Here is a 25764-nt window from a genome sequence, read left to right on the forward strand (position 1 = left end):
AGTGAGAATAGCAGCACAACTGGAAGAATGTAATCAACATCACTGAATTGTACATGTAGAAATTTCTGAAATAGTGTATCTTTGGCTATGTATATTTTCACCAAAAAAAAAAAAAGGTCCTCCAAGGTCGAGAAGGGAGAGTGTTGACATGTCGTGGGGTTGTTAACTAACGTCATAAAACAATATGTATACTGACTGTTTAATGAGAAACTATTTGTTCTGTAAACCTTCCCCTAAAGTACAATAAAAAAAATTATGGGTAAGAACCCTGGAAAGCTTATTGACCCAGCTGATATAATACTGTATCAAAATTTTCTGCAAAACTTGACTGCTTTATTTCTATATTAGTAGGTTTCAGAGTCCCTCTTCCTGCTAACTAACAACTAGAGGACTAAAACAGATTACCTACTTTATAGGGTCACTATGAGTCAAAATCGACTCAATGACAGTGGGTTTGGTTTTAGTTTACCTAGTTTATGAGTCCATAGAATTACAGAGTACTACAAATGCAAGTGACTTGTATTATCTACGAGTTGTTGGGTGGTGCAAATGGTTAACATACTTCGCTGCTAAAAGAAAGGTTGGAGGGGTGAGTCGACCCAGGGGTACCTCGAAAGAAAGTCCTCGCTATCTATTTTTGAAAAATCAGCCATTGAAAACCCTATGGAGCACAGTTCTTCTCTGACACACATGGGGTCACCAGAAGCTGGATTCAACCTGAAGGCAACTGGTTTTAGTTTTCCCTTTGGTGAGGTGATGATCAGACTTAATACTACCAGTAATGAAATAAATCAACATCATGCACCTGCTGATATCACGCACTGAGAAGGACACATCCCTTCTCTGCTATTCTTGCCAACAAAGTCCTTGCCAAACCTGAATCTAATCATGAGGAGACAGACACACCCAACTTGAGAGGGATTCTACAAAATGTAACTGGCCTGTACTCTTCAAAAAGTTTGAATTCATGGAATGAAAATAAACAAGAAAGAAAAAAAAAAAAGACTGAAGGAAGTATTACAGATTCAAGGGGACTTTGGAAGAAATGACAACTAATTGTAATCCCACCTAGAAATAAAACAACTGACAAAATTTAAACAAAGTCTGTAGATTAGACAATAATGTTGAATCACTGTTACCGTCTGATTTTCACTATTGTACTATGGTTATGTAACAGAATGTCCTCGTTTAAATATACAGTGACGTACTTAGAGGTAAAAAGGCATCATGTCTACAATTTGCTTCCAATTTTTCAGAAAAAAAATTATAATTTATATACATATACCTATATATCTCTAAGGAACCCTGACGGTGCAATGGTTATGTGCTCGCCTGCTAACCAAAACATTGGTGGTTCTAACACACCCAGCAGCTCTGCAATAGAAAGACCCGGCAATCTTCTGTAAAGATTACAGCCAGGAAAACCCTATGGAGCAGTTCTACTGTGTCACAGGGAGTCACTATAAGTTGGAATTGACTTGATGGCACCCAACAACTACACCAACATGCATATGTGTACATGTATGTATATATATGCATTATATGTGTGTGAACACATATGTGCATATGTATACACAGAGAGAGAAAAAATGATAAAGCATGGTAAAATGTTAACATTTGAGGGAATCGAGGAAGAATATATAGGAATTCTGTGTAACATTTTTGCAACTTTGCTGTAAATAAAATTTTTTGTAAAATTAAAAAGAGAAAGACTAAGGGGTAGAGAGTTGGCTCAGGCCTCCAGAGCCAATGAAAAGCAGCACTCAATCAGCAAAAGATAAGTACATGCGTTTACCCTACCACGCGGATCAAAAAACACCCCATTTGGGAAGAACTTCTCTCCCATTTACCTGCTCCCTCCCCGCTCTGCACATGGTCCAGGGACAGCTTCAGTGATTGCCCCTTCCCTTGGGCCAGAAGTAGGGCCCGTCATGTGTCCCGACCCACTCTCCTGGCCTTGGAGAAAGAACAAATCAACAAACAGGAAAAAATAATCTGCCAATTCCCCTAAGCCAGAAACTCAGGGCAGGCAATACTCCTTTGCCTAGGCACAGGCATAAGGGGTCCATGGACTTTGAATGCCTTTGACCCCTGCATAGACTTGTTTGGGCCCATTTCAACAGTGTAGGCCCTCATTACCACAGTACAACAGGGTATATATCTGAAGCTTAACTTCACTGTATCAGCTATATGGTGAAGTGACAGGTTCATGACATTTGACATCACTTTGCCCATTAAGCAGGGTCCTCGCCTACCCATATCAGGGGCCTAAGGACTGCTGGCTCGAGCCATGCCACCTTGTCACCTGCAACAGTGCTCTAAGAATAAGTGGAGCCTCCCAGTCCTTACATCCAACAGCACTGGGTGTCCACAGTCCGGCTGCAAAACCTACCCACTTACGCACTCTAGGGAACAGGGATATACTTTCCTCCCAGACACCCAGGAGCAGCCATCAGCACCTTGTCTTGCTTAGTGAGTGACCCCTTACTGCGGCCAGATACTTGTGCCTACTCCAATCTCACCTCTGCTCGTCTAGGACAGTAAGTGAGAGCTTGCACCACACACTTGGTGACTATCTGGACACCACAGCTGAATCCATACAAGAAAAGTAAATGCACTCCTGGGCTCACATACCTAATAACAGTTCTAACCACCTGGTACCAGAGTGTTAGAGCTTCAAACGTACAAATAAACAAACTAGCTCAAATTAGCAGCCTATTTGGTCATATCAAAACATAGCAAAACAAGAAGCTAGGACACAGTAAGCAAACGTAAAATAAATAAATATAATAACTTATTGATGGCTTGGAAACAACAGTCAATATCAAATCACATAAAGAGGCAGACCATAATGGCTTAAGCAAGCTCCCAAAACAAAGAATCAAGAAATCTTGGGGAGGAAGAGAACTTCTTGGAATTACTGGAGGTAGGATACAAAAGATTAATATACAGAAATCTTCAAGATATCCGGAAGGAAATCAGTCAAAACGCAGAACAAGCCATGGAACACACAGACAAAGCAACAGATGAACTTAAGAAGATTATACAAGAGCACAATGACAAATTTAACAGGATGCAAGAATCCATAAAAAGAAAGCAATCAGAAATTCAGAAGATTAACAATAAAATTTCAGAATTAGACAACTCAATAGAAAGTTATAGGAGCAGAATTGAGGCAATGGAAGTCAGAATTAGTGAGAATGAAGATAAAGCACTTGACACCAACCTACTGGAGGAAAACTCGGATAAAAGAATTTTTAAAAATGAGGAAACCCTGAGAATTGTGTGGGACTCTATCAAGAGGAATAATCTGTGAATGACTGAAGTACCAGAACAAGGGGGAATAACAGAAAATACAGAGAAAATTGTTGAAGATTTCTTGGCAGAAAACTTCCCTGATATCGTGATAGAGAAGATATCTATCCAAGATGCTCATCGAACCCCACACAAGGCAGATCCCAAGGCAAAGTCACCAAGACGTATTATAATCAAACTTGCCAAAACCAAAGATAGAGAGAATTTTAAGAGTGGCTAGGGATAAATGAAAAGTCATCTACAAAGGAGAGTCAGTAAGACTAAGCTTGGACTACTCAGGAGAAATCATGCAAGCAAGAAGGCAATGGGATGACATATATAAACCCTTCAAGGAAAAAAATTGCCAGCCAAGACTTACATATCTAACAAAACTGTCTCTCAAATATGATGGCAAAATTAGGGCATTTCCAGATAAACAGAAGTTTAGGGAATTTGCAAAAGCCAACAACCAAAATTAAAAGAAATAGTAAAGGGAGTCCTCTGGTTAGAAAATCAGTAACATCAGATAACAACCCAAGTCTAGAACACAGGACAGAGCAACCAGATATCCACCCAGATAGGGAAGTCACAAAAATAAATCAAAGGTAATAACACGGAAAAAAGGGAAATAGAGACATCAATATGTAAAAGACAACAACATTAAAACAAAAAAGAGAGACTAAAAAACGTAGTCATAAATCTTTCATATGGAGAGGAAGTCAAGATGATATACAGAAATAAGAGATTGGTTTAAACTAGAAAAATAAGCGTACATATTAAGGTAACTACAAAGAAAACTAACAATCCTACGCATCAAAATAAAAAACAAGAAAAACATAAAGACTCAGCAAATACAAAATCAATAACAGTAAAAAAGATGAAAAGAAAATACATAAAGAAAAATGATTCGGCACAAAAAATTAAGTGGAACAAAGAAACTGTCAACCACACAAGAAAAAGACATCAAAATGGCAGCACTAAATGCATACCTACCAATAATTACACTGAATGTAAATGGACTAAATGCACCAATAAAGAGACAGAGAGTGGCAGATTGGATAGAACAATGTGATCCATCTATATGCTGCCTACAAAAGACACATCTTAGACTTAAAGACACAAACAAACTAAAACTCAAAGGATGGAAAAAATATATCAAGCAAACAACGCTCAAAAAACAGAAGAGTGGCAATATTAATCTCTGACAAAATAGAGTTTAAAGTAAAATCCACCACAAAGGATAAGGGAGGACATTATATAATGATTAAAGGGTCAATACACCAGGAGGGCATAACCATAAAAAACACTTACGCACCCAATGACAGGGCTGCAAAATACATAAAACAAACTCTAACAGCATTGAAAGAGAGACAGACAGCTCCACAATAATAGAAGGAGACTTCAACACACCACTTTGGGTGAAGGACAGAAAAACCAGAAAGAAGCTCAATAAAGACACAGAAGATCTAGATGCCACAATCAATCAACTTGATCTCAGACACACACAGAACACTCCACCCAACAGCAGCCACGTATACTTTCTTTTCCAATGAACATGGAACATTCTCCAGAATACACCACATATTAGGCCATGAAGTAAGCCTTAATAGATTCCAAAGCATTAAAATATTACAAAGCATCTTTTCTGAGGATAAAGCCATAAAAGCGGAAATCAGTAACAGAAAAAGCAAGGGAAAAAAATCAAACACATGGAAACTGAACAACACCTTGCTCAAAAACTACTGGGCTACAGAAGAAAAATTAAGGATGGAATAAAGAAATTCACAAAACCAAATGAGAATGAAAATACATACTACCAGAACCTTTGGGACACAAAAAAAACAATGCTCAGAGGTCAATTTATACCAATAAATGCACACATTCAAAAAGAAGAAAGGGCCAAAATCAAAACATTAACCCTACAACTTGAAAAAACAGAAAGAGAGTAGCAAAAGAAGCCCTCAGGCACCGGAAGAAAGCAAATAATAAAAATTAGAGCATAATTAAATGAAATAGAAAATAGAAAAACAATTGAAAGAGTTAACAAGACCAAAAGCTGGTTCTTTGAAACGATCAACAAATTTGATAACCCACTGGCCAAACTGACAAAAGAAAAATAAGACAGTGAGCAAATAATCTGAATAAGAAATGAGACGGGCAATATCACAACAGATCCAACTGAAATTAAAAGAATCATAACAAAATACTATGAAAAATTGTACTCTAACAAATTTGAAAACCTAGAAGAAATGAACACATTTCTAGAAACACACTACCTACCTAAACTAACACAAACAGAGGTAGAACAACTAAATAAACCTATAACAAAAGAGATTGAAAAGATACTTAAAAAACTCCCAGCAAAAAAAAAAAGCCCTGGCCCTGACAGTTTCACTGGAGAATTCTACCAAACTTTCAGAGAAGAGTTAACACCACTACTATTAAAGGTATTTCAGAGAACAGAAAAGGATGGAATACTCCCAAACTCGTTCTATGAAGCCAGCATAACCCTGATACCAAAACCAGGTAAAAAAAAATCCCCACAAAAAAAGATAATTACAGATCAATATCCCTCATGAACATAGATGCAAAAATCTTCAACAAAATTCTAGCCAATAGAATTCAACAACATATCAAACGAATAATTCACCATGATCAAGTGGGATTCATACCAAGTATGCAGGGATGGTTCAACATTAGAAAAACAATCAACGTAATCCACCACATAAAGAAAACAAAAGACAAGAACCACATGATCTTATCAATCAATGCAGAAAAGGCATTTGACAAAGTCCAACACCCATTCATGATAAAAACTCTCAACAAAATAGGAATAGAAGGGAAACTCCTCGATATAATCAAGGGCATTTATACAAAGCCAACAGCCAACATCATCCCAAATGGAGAGACTTTGAAATCATTCCCCTTGAGAACGGGAACCAGACAAGGATGCCCTCTACCATCATTCTTATTCAACATTGTGCTGGAGGTCCTAGCCAGAGCAATTAGGCTAGAAAAGAAATAAAGGGCATCCAGATCAGTAGGGAAGAAGTCAAAGTATCTCTATTTGCAGATGATATGATCTTATACAGAGAAAACCCCAAAGAATCCACAAGAAAACTACTGGAACTAATGGAAGATTTCAGCAAATTATCAGCATACAAGATAAACATACAAAAATCAGTTGGATTCCTTTACACCAACAAAGAGAACTTCCATGAGGAAATCACCAAATCAATGCCATTTACAATAGCCCCCAAGAAAATAAAATACTTAGGAATAAATCGAATCAGAGACATAAAAGACCTATACAAAGAAAACTACAAGGCACTACTGCAAGAAATCAAAAGAGATCTACGTAAGTAGAGAAACATACATTGCTCATGGATAGGAAGACTCAACATTGTGAAAATGTCAGTTCTACCCAAAGTGATCTAAAGATACAATGCAATCCCAATCCAAATTACGATGGCATTTTTTCATGTGATAGAGAAACAAATTACCAACTTCATTTGGGAAGGGAAGAGGCCCCGGATAAGAAAAGCATTACTGAAGAAAAAGAACAAGGTGGGAGGCCTCACACTACCTGATTTTAGAACCCATTATACCACCATAGTAGTCAAAACAGCCTGGTGCTGGTAAAACAAAAGATACATAGACCAAATGAGCAGAATTGAGAATCCAGACAGAAATTCATCCACCTGTGAGCAGCTAATATTTGACAAAGGCCCAAAGGCCATTAAATGGAGAAAAGACAGTCTCTTTAACAAATGATGCTGGTATAACTGGATATCCATCTGCAAAAAAATGAAACAAGACCCATATCTAATACCATGCACAAAAACGAACTCAAAATGGATCAAAAACCTAAATATAAATCTAAAACTATAAAGATAATGGAAGAAAAAATAAGGACAATGCTAGGAGCCCTAATACATGGCATAAACAGAATACAAACCATAAGTAACAATGCACAAACACCAGAAGAGAAACTAGACACCTGGGAATGCCTAAAATCAAACACTCATCAAAAGACTTCACCAAAAGAGTTAAAAGACAACCTACAGACTGGGAAAAAAAAATTTGCTATGACAAATCCGATCAGCATCTAATCTCTAAACTCTACAAGATACTGGAAAACCTCAACAACTCACACACAAATAACCCAGTTGAAAAACGGGCAAAGGATATGAATAGGCACTTCACCAAAGAAGACATTCAGGCAGCTACCAGATACATGAGGAAATGCTCACGATCATTAGCCATTAGAGACATGCAAATCGAAACTACAATGAGATATTGTCTCACCCCAACGAGGCTACCATTAATCCAAAAAACACCAAATAATAAATGTTGGAGAGGTTGTGGAGAGACTGGAACATTTATACAGTGCTGGTGGGAATGTAAAATGGTACAACCACTTTGGAAATCGATTTGGCACTTCCTTAAAAAGCTAGAAATAGAAGTATCATATTATCCAGCAATCCCACTCCTTGGAATACATCCTAGAGAAAGTAAGAGCCATTACACGAATAGATATATGCACACCCATGTTCACTGCAGTACTGTTCACAATAGCAAAAAGATGTAAACAACCTAGGTGCCCATCAGTGGACGAATGGATAAACAAATTATGGTATATTTACACAATGGAATACTATACAATGATAAATCTGTGAAACATATCGTAACATGGATCTATCTGGAAGGCATTATGCTGAGTGAAATTAGTCAGTCGCAAAAGGACAAATATTGTATGAGACCACTATTATAAGAACTCAAGAAATGGTTTAAACACAGAAGGAAATATTCTTTGATGGTTATGTGGGTGGGGAGGATGGGAGGGGGTATTCACTAGATAGTAGATAAGAATTATTTTAGGTGAAGGGAAGGACAACACACAATACATGGGAAGTCAGCACAACTGGAGCAAACCAAAAGCTAAGTAGTTTCCTGAACACAAACAAACACTTTGAGGGACAGAGCAGCAAGGGCGTGGGTCCGGGGACCATGGTTTCATGGTTTCAGGGGATACCTAGGTCAACTTGCATAACAAAGTTTATTAAGAAAATGTTCTGCATCCCACTTTGGTGAGTGGTCTGGGGTCTTAAAAGCTAGCGAGCAGCCATCTAAAATGCATCCATTGGTCCCAATCCACCTGATGTAAAGGAGAATGAAGAACACCAAAGACATGAGGAAAATATTAGCCCAAGAGACAGAAAGGGCCACATAAAGCAGAGATTCCAACAGCCTGAGACCAGAAGAACCAGATGGTGCCTGGCTACCACCAATGACTGCCCTGACAGGGAACACAACAGACAGTCCCTCATGGAGCAGGAGAGAAGTGGAGTGCAGAACTCAAATTCTAGTAAAAAGACCAGGCTTAATGGTCTGGCTGAGACTAGAGGGACCCCGGAAGATATGGTCCCTGGACTCTCTGTTAGCCCAGAACTGAGACTATTCCTGAAGCCAACTCTTTAGACAAAGATTAGACTGGACCATGGGACAGAAAATGATACTTGTGAAGAGAGTGTTTCTTAGTTCAAGTAGATACATGAGACTAAATGGGCAGCTCCTGTTCAGACGTGAGATGAGAAGGCAAAAAGGTACAGGAGCTGGTTGAATGGACACAGGGAATCCAGGGTGGAAAGAAGGAGTGTGCTGTCACAGTATAGGGAGAGTAGCTAGGGTAGCAATGTGTGTATAAATTTTTGTATATGAGAGACTGACTTGAAGTATAAACTTTCACTTAAAGCACAATTAAAAGCAAAATAAATGTGAACCTGAGCTTTTTGAGGAGGAAGATGAAGGAGGAATGTAGCAGAACACCCTCCCTCTTCTTTGCTTGCCTCCCCAACACAAGAAACATTGTAAACTATAAATATCCCTAGATCCTTGTGAACAGTGAGCTCCTCTTGGGGAACCACTATATCTCTGAATCCCCAGAGCCTAACACAGGGCCTGACATACACTAGGGGCTCAAGAAATGGTTAATAAATGAATGAATGAACTACAAGAAACGTATGAAACAAATTTTGGTCAAACTACAATTTGTGGTACTCTGCAAAGTTGGGAGAAGTGTGGCCCTTCCGTATAATTAGGTGGGAATGATGGGTAGGAGGCATTAGAACAGAGAGTAAGATAGGGCCCTGCTCTGGACATTCTTTTACTGAGGAGAAAGGGAACTGAGCAGGCACTCTTGGGATGGCCTGAAATGGCTCAGCTCATCTGGTCTGTGTGAGGAAAGGGCGTACATTTGAGGTACTATGTGTCCCAGCACTCAAGGTCTCTGTTGGATCAGATATATGCTATTCGATGCACTGAAAAAAGAAGAAATGAAGACCACGATGCCCCAAGATAAGATTACGGATTGAAATAGCTTCATTCAGTAAACCCCTGAGCATGAAAGCAATGCCTCATTATATTCTATTCTTCCTTCCCAAACCAAAGTGTGCTTGGTTTTTCAAATTCATGCTGACTGTGCACATGAGGTCTGAGACAAAAATCGTTTTAATTTTGAAAGTTCAAGAAAGCTTCGAAAAAGTTGTTTGGCAGATTGAAAACGTGACTTTGCTTCGAAAACATAGCTAATTCAGAAATGTCCCAACGGACTGCTTTTCCAGAAACATTGAATTCTGAATAGAGATGAAGGAAAAGAAAATTCAACCCACAAGCCACAAAAGAGAAAACATTAGGGGATGTTCCGACACCCACAAAAAATTGGGACATAGAAGAAAGGTGTTTTCTCTATCCACCAAGTCACAATTTCAAAATCATGAACACTCTGTCATAATATTCCAGAAAAAAATTAAACGGGGCAAGTCGGGGCACATAACAGAGGGCAGGACTCCAAATTGAAAAGATGATTTGCATATTAATTTTTGCATATTAATAAGGAATACAATTTTCAAGGAATCTCCAACTGAGCTTGCTATGCTTACTGGTAGGGACTTGTTCACAATTTATTTGAAAATGAGCTCATACAGCAAGCCCAAATCATAGTGGAAAACAACTATCCTAATCAATAAATAATGGGCAGGGATTCCACACACAGAGGAACTGGGACAAGCTGGGGCAGCTGATCTCTCTTCCTGTTTACTCAACACCTCTGAGAAGCCAATTAATTCTCCATCAGAAGACATCCCTTCCTCAAACTTAATATGGATAGATATTTTCTAACTTGTCCTCAAAGACCTTAGTTGCCAGCTATTAGTTTGTTTTCCTCGTGTCCCTCCCCCTCCGCAACTTCCTATCTCCCATTTCAAAACTGCGTTCCCTCTCTAAATTGGGGTAGGAAACCTGGGCTTACCATACCTACTTTTAGATTCATCCCGTGGTATACCGTCTGTACAAATCCAAAAGAACTTAAAGCAAAGACAATGTATAAGAAAGATACATGATCGGCCTCAGAAAGCAGTGTGCCGTACAGCAGCCCTGAAGAGGAGCAGCCTGCTTCTATCCTTCCATTTGTGCTCAGTATCCCACCATTTCCAGACATAGTCTAGTGCTTGAGAGGCCAAAGGCATGGCTCTGTTAATGCCAGCTAAAATAGTGATGATTCATTGTGACCTGAGGCCTGCCCTAAGGATTCTGGAAAAGACCCTTCCTTCTATAGAGCTCAGAACCTCATAGCTGCAGGTAAACAATTAGACAGCATGGTATTCTTAACACTAAGTCAATTCCAGTCTCCCTTTCTCTCCATTTTCCATAAGAACTCATCCCTATGGATACCCCTGGGCTCTACAACTAGGATGATAATGGTACATCAGTAAAAATCAAGCCATTGCCTACTCCTTGCCTGAAGAGGAAGCAAAGACACTAGAACACAGAATAGTATGACACTCTAGAAATTTGAGCCTTCATGCTGGTCATCATCTCCTAGTGTGATATTACCAATGAAAAATGCAGAAGCTTTGCCTCTTGGCCCCCACCCAGCTGGTTCTTCTTACCTTTGGTTCCATTGAAATGAAACTGTGGGTTCCTCTGCTCGAGAGAACTGACCTTTTAATCGTCCTGCTATGGTAGAAGTGGTAGTAGTCCTTCAGGGCCCCAATCTGCAAGGGCAGGGTGGGAAGGAAAGAGCAAAAGAAAGAGACATTAATGCATGAAAAAAAAAACATCTTCTGTTTTCCTGCTCTTCATTAAAATAAAAACACAAAACCAAAAAAATAAAAACACAAAAAGGTCCATAAATTATGCAGTTGGCTGCTGTGCTTAAATGTTACTTGAACCTTGGTGATCACTTTTCGAAAAGAACATGTGATATGAAATGTAGTGTCCTTGAAGCAGTGACTGCAGAACTAAAGATTATAATGTGTAGCTTAGCCTGACCATATCTCCCTTTTAATGTTTAATTTATATGCAGCATTTTAAGTAATTCTATATCAATTTATATCCAAATGTGGGGAAGGAAAAAAAAATCAAATAGCTATCTGGTTATTAAAATACATTGCATTTTCTTTGCTCCCAGAAATGTACAATGAAGTACCTTGTTAGATTATTTATACCATTAATTTGAAATAAGTCTTAAGTAGGAGATCACTTACAAAGATAACATTACTTAATTTCCTGACTTTAGTAAACAGTATAAACATATTGCCCTCATTCATTTCAAAACAAAAAGTGGAATGGCATTTTCTAAAACAAAACTAAAATCCCACATCCTATCAACTAAGCTTTCTGTGTAAAAACAGTTCAATGCACTGTACCTTATTCTTATCCATTTCTTTAACATTTTAGTCTTTTTGTTTACATATCCCTTTCCTTAGTTAAAAATGGTTAGGTCTGTTTAATATAGTTTTGAAAATAAGGCCATGTTCACTTTAGGAAAACAAACTAGCAAAATCCCACCCAAAAATATTTTCTTAGCAGATTATAAAACCTGGGCCACATGATAGAAACTGAACCATTCAAAGAAGATAAGAGACTTAGTTCTAGTTCCAACTGACGCACACCAGAAGTGTCTCCTTGGGTAAGTCATATACACTTAACTAAACCTCAGTTTCCTTCTCTATAAAATTGGACTTTTGGCTAGTTAATTTTTAAGATCACTGCAGCTCTCAAATTCCACTCTTTGACAGTGAGACTTTACTTCATTTGGGCAAATACTTCAAATGGCTATTTCTCCAGAACACCATGGCTCTGCCCTAAAAGAATGACCATCAACAGGCTATTTTGCAATTGGGACAATTCAAAAAGTTGGGCTTTCCTCATTTAAAAAAGAAAAGTCATTGGCTCATCTTAATTTTTCCAGCTGAAAGGTTTAGGTTTTATTTCTTCTATTCATCACATTCTCAATTATCGTCCTACCCCTTGCAATAAAGATGATCAACCCGATTTCTGTTCCATTTAGGAGACATCTTCTCATTGAGACTTTATGCCCTAATTGAACATCTCATAATCATTCAGATTTGAAAGAAAGTTTCAAGTCTCCCATCCATTTTTTTTTTATTTTTTATTAAAATGGACACTGACATACACCATCGAATCACTCCTGGGTGGGTAAGTGAGGGCTGCGGAAACCTCTCATTGATCCGGACTCTGAAGCAGTAGCAAACAATGAGGAAGAGGGCCCAGATGCCAGCCCCAGTCTCTAAGAGTGATTCAAGGAGGGATTTACAGGCTGGTTTTCAGATTCCGGAGGACTAAGGGTAGAGTCAGGAGGAGCCCTGTAATCCTTTACAAGAAAATCTTAAAATCACTAGAAGCTTAGAGTTTCCATCTTATGTAGCTTTTGTCAAGCATGTTCCTTGGGAGCTTGTGGAGTTCTATGTTCTCAGAACATAGAATCTCTGAGGAAGTACCTGAGAGACAACCCATCACTAATGTGAAAAATGTCAATGTGTTTAAGATCATGTCTACTCAGCTATAATTAAACCTCTTTGATTATGGAAATGACTGAATTCAACCCAACAATTAAACCCAAACTGTGCATGAAATTCATTCTAAAGACATGTGTGGATCCTTTGTGGCCTCATTGGTACACATTGGAATTCCAGCCAAATATAGTGAATAGGAAGGAGCCCTGGTGGTGCAGTGGTTAAGACCTATGACTGCTAACCAAAAGGTTGGCAGTTTGAATCCACCAGCTGTTCCTTGGAAACCCTAAGGGGCTAGTTCTACTCTGTCCTATAGGGTCACTATGAGTCAGAATCGACTCCACGGCAATGGGTTTGGTTTGTTTTTTTTTTTTTTTTGGTGGGGGGAGGGGCAAGGGGAAGTAGTGAATAGGGAGCTGGAAAATGGAACCCTAGTCCTGACTTATGAGGTATTGGTAGTTCATTGGCAGAATTCTCACCTTCAATGCGGGAGGTTCAATTCCTAGCCAATGCACCTCATTCACAGTCACCACTCATCTGTCAGTGGAAGCTTGTATGTTGCTATGATGCTGAACAGGTTTCAGCAGAACTTCCTAAGATGGACTAGGAAGAAAGGCCTGGTGATCTACTTCTGAAAATCAACCAATGAAAGAAAACCCTATGGATCACAACAGTCCAATCGACAACTGATCATGGGGATGGTGCAAGACCACCCAGTGTTTCATTCCTTTGTGCATGGGGTCGCCATGAGCAGAGGCAAACTCCGTGGCAGCTAACAACAACAACGTTCTCACTACCTGCAGCACCCTCCCCTACCTCCACCCTCTCCTTGATTCCTCTTCCTCCTCCTTTATGTCTCATCTAAGGATGATCTCCTTAATTCCCCAGACCCTGTCAGGTTCCTTTATTATATCATCTTATAGAATTATAAGAACATTTACTCATAATTATACCTTGATGAGTACAATTATTTATTTAATGTCTTTGTTCCCATCTGTATGTTTCACTGAGGCAGGGACTTAATCTGTTTTTGCTCACCAATTAATTCACAGTTCTTAGCGTGTGAGTTCTCAGAAAAGATTGCTGAATGGATAAAAATCCAAATCTATGAAGAACTAAAATTAAACACAGAGCTATATGTAGTTCAAAATCTCTAATATGAGTATCACAGAACTATCAAATGAAGGCTAATGTCAGCAAAATAGTCTAATTCTCCCTTAATTGAAGTGCCAACTTTGCCAGGGTTATGGTTCTGAAGGCTGTGAGTTAAGAAACCTCTCTCTCTCTCTATATATATATATATGTGTGTGTGTGTGTATATGTGTATATACATGTATAATTTTTTCCAGGGCAACAGCTAAGGAATAATACTACATTAGTTCAATTATTCTGCTTCATTAAAAAAAAAATCTATCACTTCCTAGAATTATATATAATATAGACACATTTATGTCTCTCATCTATTAATATGTATGTCCCTTATCGGCAGGAATTTGTGTCTTTTATATTCCTTCAACAGCACAAAGCATGCTGAGGGTATTTAACAAACATTAAGAAGAAAAATGTCATAACATGTTGGGAGTTATTCAAAAGAAAGACAGTGTATGAAAACAGAGCAGTAATATTATCTATAAGCAGGCATTTTATCTAGCTCCTCTGGGGTAATGTAAAACAAAAGATGACTGTATTTATATGTTATGAAATAGCAACAAGCACCAAAACAAGGAACAATATATAACCAACACGGGGACATTTTATAAATAAGTCAGAAACAATAGCAGTATATGAAGTATAAAATCAACAGCAGACAGATCAAGCCCAACCTTTGCCTTAACATTATATAAAGGAAGGAAAGGATAATGCCCTCCGTGTTCGCCCTGGTGGCACAGTGGTTAACAGTTATGGCTGCTAACCAAAAGGTTGGCAATTTTTGAATCCACCAGCCGCTCCTTGGAAACCCTATGGGGCAGTTCTGCTCTGTCCTACAAGATCACTACGAGTCAGAATCGACTCGATGGCAGTGGGTTTAGTTTGATTTTTGGTTTGTCAGCCTTCTTAGGCCTCTCTTTTGTAGGGTTACACACCAACATTCCTCCCTACCTACTGATAATACCTCTGTGCACAACTATGAGTAGGTGAATTTCATCTTTAGTTCCTAGCTATATCAAGTTTTCATGCTTTTTCTTCCTTAGTGGTAGCACCTCACCACTGCACGCAGCATGTTCTATCTCTACTCTTCCTCAAACCAAAGTATGTTCTTAGTAAAGGCTTTTGTAAATTTTTATATTCAGGTATAAATGACTGATAAGAGTCAATGTCTTTGTTCTCTTAGGGACAGAAAATTAAAACTTTTAAGCCAAATAAATGAGTTCATAGTGCCTGTGTTTCAAAAAACAGTCATCACTGGAATTTCTTTTCCCGGCAGCGGGAGGGAAACTTCCCAGTGTTCCCAAATCCTCATGTCACAAAGAGCTATTGACTTCTAAGCAGAGAGCTGGCAGCCTAAGACCCAAGTTTTACTCTGGCTCTGCCCCGGTGAGCAGCTTCAGGATTCATTCACTACTAAGCCTCTCCCGTGCTTGCAGCTAAAAACCTTCTCACTCTAATGACTTTCTGCATATAGTTTGCAGCTTCCTTATTCTCATACATAGTGATATAAGGTGACCAACCTTGCCTGTTGGTCTGAGGTGTTTCGAGGACACAAGTCTATCAGTGCTAAAACTGGGTCAGTCCCAGGCAAACAGGGACCTGCAGAACCAAGGTCACTGGCACTGTGGCCACCTTGACGAACCTGTCAGTTTTCTCGAGTGGTTTGGTCTGCCTTGTTTTCCCTTCTGCCCCTGCAATTTATAGATATCGCTAAATTCTGTGCTCTTGAAAAATTATTTACCTCTCTTCTACAAACAGATCAACAACAAAAAACGGGCAAAAATTTGAACAGACATTTCACAAAGAAGACACATATACGGTCAATAAGCACATGAAGAGATGCTCAAATGCAAATTAAAATCCTAATGAGATAGTACTACCCACCCACGAGAATGGCAAAGATTAAAAAGACAGACAATACCAAGTTTTAGTGAGGTTGTGGAGCATCAGAACACTGCTAGTGAGAGTGTAAAATGGTTCAACTAGTTCAGAAAATAGTTTGGCAACTTCTTATGAAATATGCAGCCTCCTCATGACCCAGCCATTTCATTCCTAAGTAAAAAGAAATGAAGATATATTTCCAAACAGAACTCATACACAAATGTGCAGAGCAGCTGTCTTCATAGTGACTCCAAACTGAAAACATTGTACAATGTCCATCAAGAGGTGAATGGATAAATAAGTTGTGGTATATCCATATAATGGAATGCTACTCAGCAATAAAAAGGAGCGAACTACTGATACACGCAACAACATGGATAAATCTCAAAACATGTTGACACAAAAGAGTGACATGAAATACTAGGACAGATAAAACTAATCTATAGTGACAAAACAGATGAGTGATTGCTTGGGGATGGAGTAGGGATTGAGTGGGAAAAGGCGTGGGGAAACTTGTTGGAGTGTTAGGAATGGAAATGTTCTGTATCTTGAGTGTGGTGGTAATTACATAGGTGGTAAGAGCGTAAGTGTGCTAGAAGCAGTTCATAGGCTTTCGGGAGCCGACTGCATCTTTTCCCAGGATCACTTTCAGTGACATCATGTTGATGACTTGAAATCAACAATGATAGAAGTATTTGCATCACTAAAAATTGGCAAATGATACTGTTATGGATTGAATTGTGTCCTCCCTCCCCCCCCACCCCCACCACACCAAATATGTGTTGGAATCCTAACCTGTGGATGTTATCCTGTTTGGGAATAGGGTTTTCTTTGTTATGTTAATTTAGCCATATCAGTGTAATCTCATCTAATCTACAAAAAGAGCAGATTAGACACAGAAGCGGGCCTGTCTACAAACCAAGGAAGGAACCCAGAAACACCTGGGGCTACTGAAAAGAAAGGAATTCACATGGCTGAGACCCTGATTTGGACTTTTAGCCTCTAGAACTGTAAGAAAACAAATTTCTGTTCTTTAAAGCTACCCACCTGTGGTATTTGTGTTACAGCAGCACTGGCTAAAACAACTACAAATTAGGACTTTGTTGTTAACCCTGAAGAGTCACTTGTTAAGTGTTTATAAGCACATCACTGGGTCTATGTTTGTCAACACTTTATCCAATTGTATACTAAAATGGCTACATTTTATCACTCATAATGCCTATCTTAATAATGGTGATTTCAAAAGTTGTTAAGTGCTGTCTTCTGATTTCTCTTTTCAGTCTGTAGATTGGGAAACAGAAGAATGCAGCTAACTGGGGCTTAAGTTTATCCTCCAGCTCACACCTCTTCCCACCCTCTCAGGTGAGGTGGGGAAGAATCCACTCACCAAGATCACTGTTCTTGCTGGCCAATCTCTTTCCACTGCCCAAACATGACACGTCTGAAGCTTCCACTTGTTAATCCCGTTTGCAATTTAGATAGAAAATTACAGAAGTAGTGTGTGAATATATTGCTTTCCCTTCATTACAATGTAAAATGTGATGGATGCTTACTTTAGTGTTTCCCCAAATAGTGAGAATGTCAAAATAATTTTAATTATTTGCCTTCTGTGTTCCACAGTCTATAGCATTCAAAGGAGAACCAAAGAGATGGTGGATATGATTGCTTTCCTCAAAGTCACCAAGAACATTCTCCACCTTAGGGCCTTTGCACCTGCTTTTCCTCTGCCTGAAATGCTCTTCTTCCAGAAATCTCTATGCCTTGCTTCCTCACTGTTCTCAGGTCTTTGCTCAAACGTCGCATGCTCAGAGAAGCTTTCCCTGACCACACAATTTAAAATTGCAATCACCCTCTCAGAATACCCCATTTCTCTTTCCCTGATTTTTTGACTATTGTATGGCTACCCAGAGATCTCAATTATCCAGAAGACTGCATTCCTAAGAGTTGTACAGACAGGGGATGTTTTCTAGGGATGTTCCAGTATACTTTGAGCAGATGGCAAAAGAAAGTGTTGCCAAGTATCTCAGGAAATAAGAAAGAGTTCATTCCTGTCCTCTAAGGAGTCAAGAAATCTGGCCTCTGCTTCAAGCTCTACCGCTGACCTCAAGAAACTTACCTTAAGTATTCATGTCAGTGGGGAAATATCTACAAGGCATACTTTCGCCACAAGGTTCAATGGCATTCTAGGTTAAACAAGCACAATACCTTGGTACTATGTATTTTAAATACTATCGCAGTGGGCCATGGAATGTCACAAAATGATATGGAAAATATCTTCCTTAGACTTTAGTTTCAAGTCAATCACTCGGAGAGTTCTGTGATTTCTTCCAAGATTCCTTCAAGTCCAGACTGAGCATTTGAGTTCTTCAGAGAAAGGCACTGGGGTACATGAATTCAGAGCAAAATTGCTACCATTATTTTTTTTAAAATTTCAGGATGCTCAAGGAAAGATGTATAATCTCTCTGATTTCAGAGGCAACCTTCTAAAAATCTGCAGGTATGTGATGCCTTCCCTCCCCTTCCCTGGATCCTGTGAATATGTTACCTTACGTGGCAAGAGGGACTCTGCAGGTATGATTAAATGAAGAATGTTGAGATGCTGATATTATTCCGGATTATCTGAGCGGGCCCAATTTAATCACAAGGGTCCTTATGAGAGGGAGGCAGCGGAGAAAGAGAAGAGGATGTGACAATGAAATCAGAAGTCAGAGAGAGACAGACAGACAGAAGCAGAAGGGGAAAGAGATAGAAAGAGGGAGGGAGGGAAGAGATTTGAAGATGCCTGCTTTGAAGAAGGAAGGGGCCATAAGTCAAGGAATGCAGGAGGCCTGTAGAAGCTGAAAAGGCAAGGAAACCGATTCTCCCCTAGAGACTCCAGAAGGAACGCAGTTCTGTCAACCCATTGTGGAATTCTGGACTCCAGAACTGTAAGCTATTCGAAGCTACTAAATTTGTAGTAATTTGTTACAGCAGCAATACAAAACTAATACGAGGTAGAAGCAGTACCTCAGCAGACACCCATGAGAAGCCAAATAAAATGAAACTAGATAGACCAATTATATTTGGAGTCTTTCTAGTCCTCATAATTTTCACGACTCCCTGGGTATTCAGTTATCGATTTCCGATTAGCTCTATCACTTAAATATAGTATTTAAAATTGGACAGGCACTCTGCTAAGCACTTTGTAAGCATTACGTTGTTTAATCTTCAAAATAAACTGAAGTCCAAGATGAAGCAACCTGCCCAGCAAAACAGAACTAGTAAATGGCTTGTCTACTTTCAAAACCATTGTGTAATTAATAATAATAGTAATAAAAGCCACCACTTATTGCATGCTTTCCTACATGATATCTAATCTTTACAACAAACCTGCAAATGAGGGAGTATTGTTCTAATTTTATGAAACTGCATCTAAGCCTGAGAGAGGTTCAGTAACATGCCCAAGTAAGGAGTGTTCAAGCCAACATTTGAAACCAGGTCAGTATGACCGTAAAAGTCTGAGCCTTTTCTAGTCACAGCACTTTGCTTTTACTTAAAATTTATCTAAAGGGTTTTGTAGAGCCACATGCTCCCAAATCTATGGGCACATTCAAATATTATCCCTACTGCATCCCACCCCGTTGCTCTTACCAATATGAGGCCTCATTATTTTATTCTAAAGCCATCTGACCACAAAGGTGAAGCAGAACCCAGGCCCCCAGAGTTCATCTTCAAAGCAGGTAACCAAAAACATCTTGACTATAAACCCTGAGCAAGTATGTTAAGAAACAGATACAACAATCCCACCAAGGAAGTGGAAGATATAGCAAACTGAGTAAGCACCAAATTTTCCCAGGTTCAGCTGAGAACCTTATAGTCTGCCCCACTATTCACATGAGACATGCACTTTGCCTCAGAGTAAATCATAGACTCTCAGAGTTGGGAAAGACCTTAACAGGTCTTTCTGACCTTGCCCACTGGATGCAGGAATCCATTCTTCAAAGTAACATAACCAAAACCAAACCTGTTGCCGTGTGTTAATTCCAGCTCATAGCAACCCTATAGGACAGAGTAGAACTGCCCCATAGGGTTTCCAAGAAGTGGCTGGTGGATTTGAACTGCCAACATTTTTGGTTAGCAGCCGAGCTCCTAACTACTGTGCCTTGCATTTTCTGGGACAGCCCATTTGTTAGAAAGTTCTTCTGGATAATTAGCCTGAATCTGCCTTCCTGTTATCCACTCACTATTCCTGGTTCTGGCTTGTGGAGCCTGCCCAGTAGCGTCTTCCCTCTTCCAAGTGCCAGACAGTCAACACACTCCTATCGGGTCTTCCCTAATGCCTGGCTGAACATCTGAGTTTTTCCATTTTTTCCTCATATGGCAAGCGTTTGCAGGTTTGCTTTCCCTAGACAAGCCAACATTTGTAATGTCTCCGCAGAAAACCTGCAGTCCAGAACATAACATTTCTTGAGATTCCAGGTACAGTGTAGCCAAGATAGAGTCCATGGTGTCATGATCTCCCTTGGCAAAGTACTTCCAATAGAAGTAGCTTAAAATTGGAATATTTTTAGCACAAGGAACTTAGTCAACTAAATAACTCTCAGAAATCTTTCTTATTTTAGTTCTCCTCCAGTCTATATTTTAATATTTCAAATGTAAATGATAGAAATTTACATGTGCCCTGTTGAATACCAATTTCTACATTCCACTCTGTGGTTTTACAGCCTGTCTAGACAGCCATTTATTTACTGGGTGAGTATATTCTATGTGCCAAGCACTAATCCAAAGACATTGCAGATAGAGAAGGAACAAAACAAAGTCCCTGCTCACAAGAAGATAACTTTTAGACTTGAGTTTGTCATTTCCCATTGTGTCAACTGCAAATTTGAAATTTATGTCTTCTCTATTGAATCAGAATATTTTTCCTAAGAGTACTCAAATGATTTTTCATATTAGTATATTACAGATAAGGATTATTTGGGTTCAACATTCAAATGAGAATAAGTTTGTACAGTTATTTAAGAATGAACTTGTCTTAGTTATCTAGTGTTGTTATAACAGAAATACCACAAGTGAATGTCTTAACAAACAGCAATTATTCTCTCACAGTTTAGGTGGCTAGAATTGCAAATTCAGGGTGCCAGCTCCAGGGGAAGGCTTTTTCTCTTTGTCAGCTCTGGGGGAAGGTCCTTATCATTAATCTTCCCCTGGTCTAGAAACTTTTCAGCACAGGGACCCCAGGTCCCAAGGATGCGCACTCCTGGCTCTTCTTGCTTTACGGTAATGAGGTCCCCATGTCTCCCTGCTTGCTTCTCTCTTTTATATCTCAAGAGAGACTGACTTGAAACACAAACCTAATCTTGTAGATTAAATCCTGCCTCATTAACATAACTGCCTCTAATTCTGCCTCATTAACATTATAGAGGTAGGATTTACAACACATGGGAAAATCACATCAGATGACCGAACGGTGGACAATCACACAATACTGGGAATCATGGCCTAGCCAAGTTGACCGAAATTTTGGGGGGACACAATTCAATCCATGACAGAACTGGAATAAAAAGTCAAGAAAAGGTTTACACAGAAAGAAACGTTCTTCGCTGGTTACCAGGGATGAGAGGGGGAGGGAGGGAAAACCATTAACTAGATAGTAGACACATGTTAACTTTGGTGAAGGGAAACCAAAACCAATCCAAACCCGTTGCCGTAGAGTTGATTCCCATGCATAGCAACCCCATAGGACAGATTAGAACTGCCCCATAGGGTTTCCAAGGAGCAGCTAGTGGATTCAAACTGCCAACCTTTTGGTTAGAAGCCAAGCTCTTAATCACTACAGCAGTAGGGTTCCCTGGTGAAGGGAAAGGCAATACAGAGTAGAGAGGAAGTCATTATAGCATGACCAAAGCAAGAGAAGACACTGAGAGGTAACCAAGAACAAAAGGCAACTATAGTAAGTACTATAACATATACAATCCTGCAAGGTGTGGGAAGGCGTATGGGAGTACATCCACGTGCATATATAGGTTTGACTATAGATATTTCTACATACGTATTTGTATGTGCTGCATGTATATTCATATATATAATAGAGCACAGAGGGGGCACAGTCATTGAAACTTCCTAGATATAACAGAACACCTCACAGGACTGAGCTACTGGGCTTGCAGGCTAAGGACCATAGTCTCAGGGGACATCCAGGTCAATTGGCATGACACAGCTCATAAAGACGAAGTTCTACATCCTACTTTGTTGGGTAGAGTCTGGGGTCTTAAAAGCTTGTGAGCAGCCATCTAAGATACAAATATTGGTCGCTTTCCATTCAGAGCAAAGGAGAGTAAAGAAAACCAAAGACTCAAGGAAGCCAGCCACAGGAACCACAGCATCCACTAGCCTGAGACCAGAAGAACTAGATGGTGCCTGGTTACCACTACCAACCACTCTAACTGGGATCACAATAGAAGGTCCTGGTTAGAGAGGGGAAAACATGTAGAACAAAACTCAAATTTATAAAAAAGAGCAGAATTACTGGTTTGATAGAGACTGGAGGAACCCCTGAGACTATGGCCCTTAGACACCCTTCTAACTTGGAACTGAAACCACTCCCAGAGGTAACCTTTCACCCAAATAACAGACAGGGCTATAAAATAAACATTAACACCCATGAGGAATGTGCTCCTTAGAACAATCATCTATATGAAACCAAAAGGGCAACATCTGCCCAAAAGCAAAGATGAGAAGGTAGGAAGGGGCAGGAAAACTGGACGAACGGAAACGGGGAGGTCAGGGTGGTAATGGCAAGAGTGCGGACACATTGCGAGGATTGCAACCAATGTCAGGGAATAATTTGTATATACATTATTGAATGGGAAACTAATTTGCTCTGTAATCCTTCACCTAAAGCACAATAAAATGTTCAAAAAATTAATTAATTAATTACCCAAAAAAAAAAGAACTGGAAATGACATTGGGGTTTTATTTTCTTCAATCTATTTTTGTCCAAAATGAATAATTATGTCCTTCATGTAAAATAATCGTTATCTATATTTCTCAGATAAGAACATTTATTATTGCTATTTATAGTCAGCTTTCTTTTTTAAGTTTTTATAAAAATCAATCTGTAAGCTTCTCTGATTATTTGCTCAGCATACATACTGAATAAGTATGGTGAAAGGATACAACCGTGACGCACACCTTTCCTGACTTTAAACTAGGCAGTATCCCCTTCTTCTGTTTGAATGACTGCCTCTTGATCTATGTACAGGTTCTTCACAACCACAATTAAGTGTTGTGGAATTCCTATTCTTCGCAATGTTATCCGTAATTTGTTATGATCCACACAGTCAAATGTTTTTGCATACTCAGTAAAACACAGGTAAATATCTTTCTGGTATTCTCTGCTTTCAGCCAAGATCCATCTGACATCAACAGTGATATCCCTCTTTCCATGTCCTCTTCTAAATCTGGCTTGAATTTCAGGCAGTTCCCTGTCTATGTACTGCTATAATTGTTTTTGAATGATCTTCATCATAATTTTACTTGCATGTGATTATTAGTGATATTGTTTGATAATTTTCGCATTCTGTATGATCACATTTCTTTGGAACAGGCACATACATAGATTTTTTCCAGTCAGTTGGCTAGGCAGCTGTCTTCCAAATTTTTTTGGCATAGACTTTTGGATACATTAGATTAAATAAAACATATTATGAAAAAAAATTAATCTGTAAGTAATTGCTCGAGAAACTAAAAGAAATGATCATTTAAGCTATTCCACTTGCTCGTAAGACACCTGTACCATTTCCCCTTCTCACACACAGGAGAAAGTTCAAGAGAGCTTGAGAAAGAAAGAGCACAGGCAGCCTACATGGTAAGCCAGGTACTTTAGGTCTGTATTCTTTATATTAGTGACTGACTTAACAACTTCAGAGGAGCCCTGGTGGTACAGTGGTTAAAGCGCCTGGCGGTACAGTGGTTAAAGCGCCTGGCTGCTAACCAAAAGTTCAGTGGTTCAAAGCCGCTCTGTGGGAGCAAGATGTGGCAGTCTGCTTCTGTAAAGGTTTATAGCCTTGGAAACCCTATGGGGCAGTTCTACATTGCCCTATAGGGTTGCTATGAGTTGGAATGGTCCCCATGGCAGTGGGCTTGGGTTTTTTTGGTTAGCAACTTGAAGTTTTTCCACATATATGGAAACAAATAGAAATGGTACATATTTTGATAGGTGGAAACATTGCTAAAATTATCCCTGGAACAGTGTATTTTCTCTTTAGGCCAGTGATTCTCAACCCTAGCTAAACATTAGAATTATCTGGGAATTTTAAAACAATACTAATGCCTCCCACCCCCAGCTTAGAGATTCTGATTTAAGGGTTTGAGTTAAGAGTAGCGCACCAGTATCTTCTTTTTAAAATTTCCAGGTGATTTTAACGAGCAGCCACAGTGAGGAGCCACTGTTTTAATCCACCATCTCATTCTGCAGAAATAGAACCCTTTACCCTGAATTCTGCAATCTACATTCAAATATTCTTATATACTTAATTAAAATAAGTTTAAATGAGAAAATATCTAATTAATTTGATTTTAGCATTTTATGTAACTGGCATGTTTTATTCTTTTGCTCATTCCTCTGATTATTTCAAAGCCATCCCCCAAAAGATTAGAAAAATATATTTAATATAACCAAATTTAGAATTCGACAGTTTATCATACTGGTGAAGGGGCTCTTTTGAGCGCTACAGCATTTTAAATGACCCATGTTCTTAAATGAGAAGGTTCAGAGGGTAAAAGTTGTCAGCATTAAAAACATGAGACAGATACTCTGCATGCTGAAAGGCCCAGCTGAATGCTCAGGCCAGTGACAGCCTGGTCATCCTCAGTGAAAAACCTATTAGGAGGAGAAACGCCCCTATATCCTTTGCTAATAGTTGTTCTGAGATATCTTGTTTATTTGTCCCCATATTGGTTCCCAGGGGGGATAGTAAGGTTAATACTGTGGGCTGTTGTTGTTAGTTGCCATGGAGTTGGCTCCAACTCATGGTGACCTCATGTACAACAGAACAAAATGTTGCCTGGTTCTGCACCATCTTCACGATCGTTAGTATGCTTGAGTCCACTCTTGTGGCCACTGTGTATCTGAGTGCTCATCTTCTAGCACTATATAGGACAATATTCGCTTGTGATCCATAGGGTTTTCATTGGCTAATTTTCACAAGTAGATCTACGGGCCTTTCTTCCTAGTTTTTCTTAGTCTGGAAGCTCTGCTGAACTTTGTTCACCATGGGTGACCCTGCTGGTATTTGAAATACAGGTGGCATAGCTTCCAGCATTTTAGCAACATGCAAGCCATTACAGTAAGACAAACTGACAGATGGTGGAGCACTGTGGGCTAGTGACCACAAAACTGGGTCCAAAGCAGAGGAATAAGAGTGAAACAGCAACACCTGTGACATAATGGCAGCAGGGAAGTGGATGCGTTTTCTAGCCAGATGTGAAGTTCTGCATCTAAGCAGATGTGAGATTGGGTCCCATTCTTAAAGCTCCCAAGTCTCTGCCACTGTGGGCAGCTGACCATTTTTCCAAGTAAACACCTATTACCTGTTGCTGTTGAGTCAATTCCAACTCATAGTGACCCCTATAGCACAGA

At 39.3% G+C, this 25764-nt stretch overlaps 1 protein-coding gene across 1 annotated transcript in view; it reads right to left on the reverse strand.

Moving 5' to 3' along the window:
• The window catches only part of PCSK5 (proprotein convertase subtilisin/kexin type 5), a 364026-nt gene that overhangs the window by 307306 nt on the left and 30956 nt on the right, over positions 1 to 25764 (reverse strand). Inside the window, exon 2 of the mRNA XM_004383285.2 lies at positions 11244 to 11348. Coding sequence (XP_004383342.1) covers positions 11244 to 11348 — 105 coding nt within the window. The remainder of the gene's footprint in view (positions 1 to 11243; positions 11349 to 25764) is intronic.

Source organism: Trichechus manatus, unplaced genomic scaffold (assembly GCF_000243295.1).
Source record: "Trichechus manatus latirostris isolate Lorelei unplaced genomic scaffold, TriManLat1.0 scaffold00107, whole genome shotgun sequence".
Taxonomy (NCBI): Eukaryota; Metazoa; Chordata; class Mammalia; order Sirenia; family Trichechidae; genus Trichechus; species Trichechus manatus.